General features: G+C 42.5%; 1 protein-coding gene across 20 annotated transcripts in view; it reads left to right on the top strand.

Annotated features, from left to right (window-relative positions):
• The first annotated feature begins 5,358 nt into the window (after positions 1 to 5,358).
• Positions 5,359 to 11,017, top strand: part of PUM1 (pumilio RNA binding family member 1) — a 136,613-nt gene continuing 130,954 nt past the window's right edge. For 17 of the 20 annotated variants that reach the window (XM_004740962.3, XM_013046740.2, XM_045064087.1 and 14 more), the window contains exons 1-2: positions 5,359 to 5,462; positions 9,793 to 10,166. In XM_004740962.3, the coding sequence (XP_004741019.1) occupies positions 9,804 to 10,166 (363 nt within the window). In that variant the 5' untranslated portion in view covers positions 5,359 to 5,462; positions 9,793 to 9,803. Of the gene's footprint in view, positions 5,463 to 9,792; positions 10,167 to 11,017 lie in introns of those variants that run through there. The other 3 variants (XM_045064092.1, XM_045064091.1, XM_004740959.3) reach the window with 2 other exon arrangements.

Below are 11,017 nucleotides of genomic sequence, written 5' to 3'. Positions count from 1 at the left end.
AATAAAAAACAAAAGTGGAGTCCATCAGTAAATAAATAAATCATAAAACAAAACAGGGGTACCTGGGTGGCTCAGTGGGTTAAGCCTCTGCCTTCGACTCAGGTCATGATCCCAGGGTACTGGGATTGAGTCCCGCATTAGGCTCTCTGCTCAGCAGGGAGCCTGCTCCCCTCCCCCCCGCCTCTCTGCCTACTTGTGATCTCTGTCAAATAAATAAATAAATAAAAACTTTAAACAAACAAACAAAACAAAACAAAAAAACGGGGAATGGGGTACCTGGGTGGCTCAGTCCGTTAAGCATCTGCCTTCAGCTCTGGTCATAGGTCTTGGGATGGAGCCCCACATCAGTCTCCCTGCTCAGCAGGGGTTCTGCTTCTCCCTCTCTCCGCTACTCCCCCTGTTGTGCTCTCTTGCTCTGTCAAATAAATAAATAAATAAATAAAAATCTTAAACAAAAACAAAAACTGGGGTGCCTGGATGGCTCAGTGGGTTGAGTGGCCAGCTCTTGATCTTGGCTCAAGTCATGATCTCAGGGCTGTGAGATTGAGCCCTGCATAGGGCTCTGTGCTCAACAGGGAGTCGGCTTGAGATTCTCCCTTTCTCCCTCCCCCACCAACATGTGCACTCACACACACACTCTCACTCTCTCTCTCTCTCTCTCTCTCTCTCTGAAATTGTAAATAAATCTTTAAAGTGGTGTCTGTTGGGATCCACATCCAAACCGAGAGTTATTTACTAGGTGCTTTCTTTCTCAGTGGGGTCTGGACAGCAGTCTCTGCCCGTTTAACCCCCCAAGGATGCTAAAAGCTCAACTCTTTCTCTTCGCTACATCTCAGGAAATGCCCCACCTGGAATTGTAGTCCTAAATATGGGGCTTATAGTCCTTAATTTCTCTCTTCCCAGATCTTGGCTCAGGGATTCTTCACTAACTTGTTAACTTTCCAATGATTTCAAGATGAGATATTTTGATTTTTCCAGTTTTGCTAGTTTTCCTTAGTGGGAGAGTTGGTCAGAATTACTGGTCACTGATCCCAGAAGCCCGAACCAACCCTCCCTCTTACCTTCTTATGGAAAATGTGTTGTAATAACCAAGATTTGCTAAGAAACAAAATGACAATGAGAATGTTAACATTGTAACCATTACCCAAGCCCTAAAACAATGAGAGGAAGTGCCACCTAAGGGAGATTCCACAAATATACAAAAACACAAGTGTAATATAGTCTAAAAAGGCAACTCAAGCCAACACTGACTGCTAACAAATTATGTTTCCAGAAAGTGGAGTATTCCAGCTCTGCTTGAGAACGCTTTACATTCAGTTTAGAAATACTGTGTTATAGCAACCTTTACTAGCCAATAGCAGTTGGCTGGAAGAGAGGATAAAGGTCTGTGGAATTGAAAATCACTTATGTTCTGGAATTTGTTCTCTGCTGTCAGCGTGACCAGGTTGGCTGACTCACCAGTGAGCCTCAGCCCATACTTTGAGAACCACTACTGGACGAAGGAAGAGGCAACTGTTTGAAATCCTTGAACCAAGGTTTTTTTGCATGGCCTTCACTAAATGTTTCTGTCTCGAGATCTCTGTCTTTCTCTGATTAGGTTACAATGGAATGGATTAGGTTTCTACTGATTAGACCAAAGAACCCTTCTCAAATCTACCCTAATCTTCACCCAAGGCCAGCTTGATTAGAAATTTTTTTTTTTTTTAAAGATTTTATTTATTCATGAGAGAGAGAGAAAGGAAGGGAGCGAGCGAACACACAGACGTGGGGAGAAGGAGACTCCCCGCTGAGCCGGGTACCTGCCTGGGGCTTGATCCCAGGACCTGAGTCAAAGGCAGACGCTTAACCAACTGAACCACCCAGGTGCACCTAGACTTGGTTTTTGAAAACTTCCAGAGATTGGTTGTATTATCTATTATATACGGGTTTAACCAGATGAATTGTGGGGAGTCCCAAGTTTGGGGGATGAGTTCGACATCCTGCTGACCAGACAACTCTCAGCAAATAGCCCTAGATAACACGTTTGGATATATGCTAATCTGGTTCCTTAATCTCCCAGAGCCTCAATTTTCTCATTCTTTAAAAAAAGATTTTATTTATTTATTTGACGCAGAGAGAGAGAGAGAGAGAGAGAGAGATCACAAGTAGGCAGAGAAGCAGGCAGAGAGGGAAGGGGAAGCAGGCTCCCTGCTGAGCAGAGAGCCTGATGTGGGGCTCCGTCCCAGGGTCCTGGGATCATGACCCGAGCCGAAGGCAGAGGCTTTAACCGACTGAGCCACCCAGGTGCCCCAGTTTTCTCATTTAAAAAAATGGGAATAATTATGTTGTCTGTGTCAGAGGTATTTGGGGAGTTTTAAATGATGAATATAAAAGTCTTAGCATGGTGCATGGCCACAGGTAAGCACTGTTTCAGGAGTTTGTTGGAAGGTGATTCTCTGCTGGGGTTATTTTGGGCTTGGACAGGGGTCTCAGGTCCTTTGAGAACAATTAAGGGAAATCAGGGATGAGCAGCTAGTATTCTGTTGAGACTGCAACATTTGACTGGGCAAGGGCATGGCTACACTGATATTTGAATCTTTATGGCTGAGTAATGAAAGCTAAAGCTTAAAACTAAGGAGTTGTGAATCTTAGAATGAAATCATGGAGCACACCTGTGGTAAGAGTCTGGAAACTTTGTAATTTTGTCATGTCTACTATGTTTCTTCCTCTAACATGCTCTTCTATTATGGTTACTCAGCACACAGTGTCTTGGCCCCATGGGACTAAATGTTTTATCTGCTTTATTTCATTTAGTGCCATTGTATTAGCCTCATGTTTCATGGGAGAAAATGGAGACTTAGGTTAAGTAATTTCTTCTCTGGCTTAAGAGCCGGATCTCTGAACACAATATACTACTTTTCAGGTTCTTGAATTTGAGAGGTGACACTCCCAGTGGCTGTTGAATTCATTCATTTAACAAATATTTAGCAATGACCATACACCCTGTACTATGTTGGTCTCTGGGGATTCAGAAATGAGTAGAAGGCTACAACTACAACAAAAGTTATATTTATTGAGTGTTAATTCTGTGTTGGGCACTTTGTACATGTTAGTTCACGAAACTGTTATAACCACCCTGTGAGAAGAGTACTGACATCCTTTTTTTATGGATGAGGGAACTGAAGGGACCTGCCCGAGGCCACACCACCAGGAAGTGGCAGAGCTCAGGGCATCTAACTTGCCCTGAGCTCTGCCTTCTTTTTCAGAAATGAAAATCTTACTTTTTTATTTCTTAAATAAAAATAACATTCTTTTTAAAAATAAAAGTAACATATACTGACACAACTGAAACAACAGGAGTACTGATTTTCGCACAAAACTTGCCTCCACGGGTGTTAATAATCATTTTAAATTTTGCCAGTAGGGGTGCCTGGGTGGCTCAGTGGGTTAGAACCTCTCTGCCTTTGGCTCAGGGCATAATCCCAGGGTCCTGGGATTGGGCCCCACATCCGGCTTTCTGCTCAGCAGGGAGCCTGCTCCCTGCCCCTTCCTGTCTGCCTACTTGTGATCTCTCACTGTCAAATAAATAAATAAAAAATAAATAAAATCTTAAAAAATAAATAAAATTTTGCCAGTATATTGTGTTTCTTTTATTTTCCCATTTTTATACAGCTTCACTGAGATATATTTCACATACTGTAAACTTTGCCCATTGAAAGTACATCGTTCAGTGGTTTTTAGTACACAGTATTCTCAGGGTTGTACAACTATGATTACAATCTAACTTTAAAACTTTTTTTTTTTAACACCCGGGAAAGAAATCCATACCCATTAACTGTCTTTCCCCATTCCCTTACTCCTCTACCCCTCAGCCCCAGGCTAGTTGTCTTTATGTGTTTACTGGACACTAGTGGTTTTATGTCTGTTTATTTTGGATTGCTCTCTTTACTTTTAAAAAAATTTTTATTTTTTTTTAAAAGATTTTATTTATTTATTTGACAGAGAGAGACAGCAAGAGAGGGAACACAAGCCAGAGGAGTGAGAGAGGGAGAACCATGTTCCCTGCTGAGCAGGGAGCCCAAGGCGGGGCTCAATCCCAGGACCCTGGGATCATGACCTGAGCGGAAAGGCAGACACTTAACCCACTGAGCCATCCAGGCGCCCCTGGATTACTCTTAAAAAAAAAAAAAATTCATTAGAGATGTTCTGTATTTATCATGAAGATTAACCTTCTACCATGCATATTGCAATATTTTAAAGCTTATTTTCTCATTTGTTCTACTTTGTGACATCTCTATGTGAAAAACGTTTAAATATCTTTCAATTTAAAAAATAACTAATTGATTTTCGTTCATTATAAACGTTTTTCCTTCCTCCAGTTATAAAGTTTCCTGGCATATCCCCTTCTGGTCTTTTGTAGTATTGGGGTTTGCCTACGTTTTCCATCCATCTTGGGCTTAGTGGGAGATACAATAGCCATATCTTATCAAATACTACTGATTTTAAAAGTCACTCGCATCAAATGGCCAAATTTCTTTTCCTCCTTGAAGCTGGGCAGCATGACAACAGCGAACACTGGTTGAGTGCTTACGAACAGGGTCGGCTTTATGTCTTTGGTTTTGGTTTACGGCTCTGCTACTGCGGTCTCAAAATTCCTTAAACGATTTTGAACAAGGGGCCCCACACCTTCATGGTGCACGGAACCCTGAAAATTATGCTTTGGTCCCGTTTACAAGTCCTAGGAGGCACTGTACCAAGCGCTGGAGATCTTTCAAAAGGAATAAGAAGCCACATTATTTCACTTAATCTTCACGGCAGTTCTGTTGAGTAGCCGTTCTCATTTTCCTCTTCACTCTCTAAATGGGGCGATGGAGGCAGGAAGATTAAACAAGGCCCCAGAGCCGGAAAGCTGCAGCAAAGGGGTCAGAAGTCAGCACCTGTCCAGCCAGAGCCGAGCGATAAGCAAGAGTCCCTCAGCCCCGCAGGCTGCTGCAATCTGGCGGTGAGGCTGGGAGCGCGCGGGAGCGGGCGGTGCCGCGTCTACGGTCCCTCGGGGATCCGGCGGGGCGCCCCTGTCCGACCCCCCGGGGCCCTGCTCCGTGCGGCGCGTGGCCTGGCGCCCGCAAACACCACGGGCGCTCCTGTGCCGGCGCGGGACCCCGCCTTCTGCCCGCGACGGCGCGCGCTCGCTTAGCGGGCGGGCCCTCGCGCGCGCAGCGGTTGTGTTGCCTGCGAGTTTCCCAAGTTCACACAGGCCCTGGGTTGGCATGGCAACCAGGCAACCTGTTCCAGAGCCGCCTGCCTTCTCCGCACATGCCGCTGCCACCGCCGGAGCCGGGGCCAGAGCCTATCCCAGGATGCACCGCGCCAGCCCCGTCCCCAGTGGGCCGCCATGTTGTCGGAGTGAAAGGTAAGGGGGAGCGAGAGCGCCGGAGAGAGAAGATCGGGGGGCTGAAATCCATCTTCATCCTACCGCTCCGCCCGTGAGTATCCGCACCCCGCCGGCCCCAAACGCTGCTCCGGACCCCCAGCGAGCAGATCGCCCCTTTGTATTGGTGTTTGAGAGCGGTTGTGGGGGTGAGAAGGGCTTTGGAAAAGCCGCCCGGGGCCCTGGCTGAGGCTTCTCACTCGCTGTTCCTCGTACATGTTTTGGAGTCAGCAGCAAGGCCCCTATTGTTATCAAAGGAGGGAGGGGGTGGGGAGCGGGGTCGAAGCGAGGAAAATGCCGGGGCTTTAGGCCCCGGCTCGGGGCAGAGACGTGCCTGTACATTTCTGCTGGGACCCGTTGGAGCCCCCGAAGATTGATGTTGCCATTCGGGTTGCTTTTTTGATGGGTTTGCGAAGCCGCGAGTCTTCTGTGTGGCCATGAAGTGTAATTCTGGGCCACCCTGGATTTCTTCGACTTCTTGAGCTGCCGTGGCAGTGCCGAAGCAGGAGGAACAATAAATCGCTTTAGAAGCAGCCTTGGCCCTTGTCTCCAGGCGAGACCCACCATGGGGGAACTTTGCGAGCCTTAAATGTGAAGAAGTGGCGATCAGGAAGTTTCAGATCGCTTTTTAGTCTCCTGGGTGCTTGGGGCCTTTTGTTTCCGTGAGAGCTTGGGTTTTCGGTGGGTTCTTCCTCGTCGAGCCTCCCTGTGCTGGTGAGTGTCTGTCTTAACTCAGAGAGGGGCGCACCCCTCGGTAGTAGGAAAACAGATAGTTTTAGTCCTCGCCGACGTTCTTGGTAAACAGGCATCGTTTGTTAGACTTGTCAGTACCACTCCCACGTCAAGTGAGGAATAAGCTCCTGTAACTTTTTCTCCCCACGAGAGCCCCCCCCCCCCGCGTGTCCCCCGACGCGCGCGTACACACACACACACACACACACACACACACACACACGACAGATAGCATTAGGGACGGTTTTATCTTCCCCATAACTTGAAGAATTGTTACTCTTCATTGTCTAATTGATAATAACAAAAACAAAAACAAAAAAAAACACACACCGTTTTTAGTTGTCCGTACCCAATCCGTTCCTTTTCTATTCTTCCTGGGATGAAGGATAATGAGACTTTATGGAGGGTTTTGGGGGGTTCTGTTTTGAAGTCAGTTACTTCTGAAACAATAGGTTTATAGCTTTAGCTTTTGTTTGTTTTAAGAAACACCTAAAAACTCACCAAAACAAGCCAAGATTTGTGGCCCCCAAAGGACTTTTTGTAAACAAAATAAACATTTTAACTCTTTGCTGATTTTAACTTTCTAAAACACCCTTTGGGGCTGTTGATTGTTTATCAGGATCTTTGGGAAATGCTGGATTTTGCACTTTGAATTAGCATTTCGCCTTAGCTACAGTTGAATTCATTTTGTTCAAGGCCACAGCTTTTTGAAGTTGGGTTTGAAGTTTAGTTTGGGTTTGAGTTGAAGTGCTTTAAAGTAAATTTATGACCACAGATTTTTTTTTTCCCCCTCAGTGTGGAAAAAAAAAAAAAACACCTTTTAAACTAAGCATTTTAGTTAAAGGAAGGTGAGTGGTGGAGAAATTAAACTGTGTTCCTTTGCTTGAAATAAAATGTTAGTGATATTGCAAGAAAAACTTTCATGAAAACAGTTTGAAAACTTTGGAAGAGTAACTAGAATCAGCGCTTATTTCTAGTTGCTTAAAATAATTTTTATAATGTGCTGTTTGTAAAAAGTCACATTTCAAATGGTACACATAACTTTTCAGTGGGCTTTGAGAGTTTTCTCTAAAAGGCATCAGCAATTTAAATGTTTTCTGATATTTAAGTGATTTCTTAATTTTTGTGCTGTAATTGCCAAGATATTACACAACTACCCAAGACACATGTTAATTGCTTAGGTATTTGCTCACTTTCAAACTGTCCCTTCTGCCAGGTTTTCTCTTGTTTCAGAAACTGCCTTGCCTCATTAGGTAAAGCAGGAAGTCTTAGGGCAAACAGATAGCTTTACAAAAGCCAATTGTTTTGTTTGAACTTTTTTATGGAAACTCCTCCCCCCTGGCCAGCCCCTTGTTTGACTGTAGTAGTGAGAGTTTCAGAGGTAAACCTTTTTCATATGGAAATTATTCGTTAGATAAGTATTGTGGCAAATCTTTTATTTTAGTAAAGATTGCATTTGCTATTTTAGGAATCCTCTTAGGAACTGGTGCTTCATTGCCTTAACTGGTGGTAACTGAATGGCTGGGGTCCCAGCATGGTGACTTTAAAGTTACCCAAAAGTTTTGTATTGTTTTATTTTGATGAAAAACAAGCAAACAAATTTGTGAGTCCTAGAGAAAGCATTTCTTCTATTTTCTAGGTGGGGAACAGGCTCTGAGAGGTTGCTGTTTTAGTGGTAAAACTTAGGTTTTGGGACTCCTTGCTTGCTGTAGAACAGACTGTTAAATTGATATTCCCTTGTGGAAGAAAATGGAACTGGCTACTGTTGGTAATAAGAGGGCAATGAGTTTGTTTGGTGATGGATAGTAATTAGACTTATTGTGATCATTTCAAGTGTATACAAATATCCAGTCATTATGTTGCACTCATGAAAACTAATACCATGTTATGTGTCAGTTATACGTCCATAAAAAGGGGCAATTAATTCTTTTGAAATTCAAACAGGAGGGTATTAGACTGCTTGGCACTTTGTAGACACCTATGGTAAATACAGCTATATGACTTTTTGGTTTTGGTATGTAAGCATGAACATGAGTCTATTCATGAAATCAGAAACTAGTTGAAAGCTAGACTACCCACTACCCTAGTAAGATTCTGATGGATTGGAATTGTTAACTGAAACTAGGCATTTCCAAATTAGGCTTTGAATAAATTACAGATTCCATTGTGTTGTCTTCTGGCTTCAAAACATGAATTGTGAGAAGCAGTTCTTTATCAGGAAGCTTAATTCTGTAAAGAAATAACTTAATAGATTCCTCATAAATCTTGTGAATGGGTTTTTGGAATGTTACAGTAGGGCTTGGTGGAGAGAGCAGGCGTTGTAGCAGTGGACTATTAAATTGATAGCCTTGAAATTGGACTCCAGTGAGTATAGACAGTTATAGTCTAATAGGTAACTTATTACTTTGTAGCAATTTTAAAAGCACCCACAGGCTGACAAATGTTCTGTATTATGTACAAATGTAGTTTTTGATTTTAAGAAATTTAAATAGTAACATTTCATAGTAACATTTTAGAGATTCTTTGTTCCAGAAAAGAGTAGTGGGTGCAAGTGAGAGAAATAGTATCTGTGTGTAGCAAGAGGTGGATACAACTAAGCTTGGGTGTAAACAGGTTTATTTGTCATGTTTTAAAGATTTTATTTTTTAAGTAATCTTCCTACCCAAATTGGAGCTCCAGCCCATAACCCGGAGATCAAGAGTCGCAAACTCCACAGTCTGGGCCAGCCAGGTGCCCCTAAAACAGATTTAGGTTTGATTCTCTCTTCTACAACTCAGCATGGCCTTTGGCACACCACCACGTAGCCTTAGAATTTTCATTTGTAAAGTAGGACTGATAAGATACTACTGTCTGCAAAATATTTGCCACACAGTTGTTACTGAGGCATCTTTTTTTACAGTGAGGCTTTCTACACTAGTAAAGTGTTTGGATTTAGTTGGTCTCATCCTGTTTATAAACGGAATAATGATGTGATTACAGTTGTAAATTATTGGTAAAAATTTCCACCCCCTTGCCCAACAGCGGCTAAAAAAGGTTTAGGCTGAGAACATTCTGTTGCTGTTCTTGGTCAGGGGGCCTTATGTTCCTTCAAAGAGCATCCTATGACTGTGTTGGACATTTTAAAGGATCTTCTCAAGTTTTAGACAGTCTGAGTCATTGCTAATTATATAGAGTTTGGATTTTTGTTTGGTTTATTGGCTTATATCTGCTCTATTTGTAAAGTGGTATTTCATAGATCTCTTGTTCATTTAAGAAGTATTTGCAGAATTGGCTTAAGGTGCAAATAAGTTGGGTAGACGAGCCATTGATTGAAGTCCAATTCTATGTTGTTAGGTTTGGTAACAACATAAGCTTTCCTGAAGTTGCTGTATTAAATTTTGATCTCAGTGCCTTGTCATACTGCCTGCAACCAACCAACTACATTTGTTTTCACACCTGCTTGTATTCAAACTTAAAAATAGAGGTTTCAGTCTGGAAAATTGTGTAAATACTGTAAAGTATTTAGCTGCTTGGTAGAATTGGTTATAGATGTGGTACTGCAAAAGACACGGGGCTCATATTTTTGTATTGGTATATATCAAGTTATTTTTTTTTATTCAAGTTATGTTTTTAAAAACACAAATTTTAAACATTTGTAACCTCTTTGTCCTTAGGTGTTGGTGGAATGAGCGTTGCATGTGTCTTGAAGAGAAAAGCAGTGCTTTGGCAGGACTCTTTCAGCCCCCACCTGAAACATCACCCTCAAGAACCAGCTAATCCCAACATGCCTGTTGTTTTGACATCTGGAACAGGGTCGCAAGCGCAGCCACAACCAGCTGCAAATCAGGCTCTTGCAGCTGGGACACACTCGAGCCCTGTCCCAGGATCGATAGGAGTTGCAGGCCGTTCCCAAGACGACGCTATGGTGGACTACTTCTTTCAGAGGCAGCATGGTGAGCAGCTTGGGGGAGGAGGCAGTGGTGGAGGCGGCTATAATAATAGCAAACATCGATGGCCTACTGGGGATAACATTCATGCAGAACATCAGGTAAAAAAAAGTTCACTATTTCAGCTTTGAAATTCTTTTATAATCTCTGTTCACTTAGGATATGTGCTTTCAATGAATGTCTTTAAAAGCCTAAATTGCTAATTTCATTTGGTCCAAACATAAGAGTTACTTGTTTTAAAGGATAAATGTTGTAATACTGTTACTGGGTCATTTATCGTGCTAAATAGTAAACCATCAATTCATTTAAGAAAAGTCAGAGTTATTTTAATGTGCATGTGCTACATTTTCACATATGCTTCTTTTTTTTTTTTTTATGTTTTATTATTTTTTTTATTTGAGAGTGAGAGATAGCAAGGGAGAGCATGAGCAGTGGGGAGAAGGAGAGGGAGAAGCAGGTTCCCTGCTTAGGGATCATGACCTGAGCCAAAGGCAGATGTTTAACTGACTGAGCCACCCAGCTGCCTCCCCATACATACTTTTTAAAGCAAGGATACTTTTTCCGCTTTGACATATATTCTTTTAAGAACTGTTTGGACTGTTTATAGCCTGTATCCATATTTTCAAAGCCTTTCCTGTGGGGTGTGGGTGACTTTAGTTTTTAAAATGTTATAGTTAAAGGTTACTAGGAAGTTGGTAACAAAGTAGTTGCTCGGGTGAGATTTATTTGAAATGGAACTGGTATATTTGATGTTTTGTGTCAGAGAAGAGTGGTTGTGGCTTTTAGGTTTCAACCATCTTTGTCCTCTTGTTCTAAGCACTCCTTTCATTTGGTTAATTTTGACGTGCTAACTCTTAATTCAAAACCACAGCTAGAATCACAGCATATTTTACTGAGAAGAGTGTTTTGCCTGATCTGTGTTTCCTAACTTATTCATAGTGATGAAAGGATT

This window comes from Mustela putorius, unplaced genomic scaffold (genome assembly GCF_011764305.1).
Source record: "Mustela putorius furo isolate JIRA1106 unplaced genomic scaffold, ASM1176430v1.1 tig00003853_pilon_pilon_pilon, whole genome shotgun sequence".
Lineage (NCBI taxonomy): Eukaryota > Metazoa > Chordata > Mammalia > Carnivora > Mustelidae > Mustela > Mustela putorius.
The sequence above is the reverse complement of the archived record's forward strand: the minus strand, read 5'-3'. Positions and strand labels throughout refer to the sequence as shown.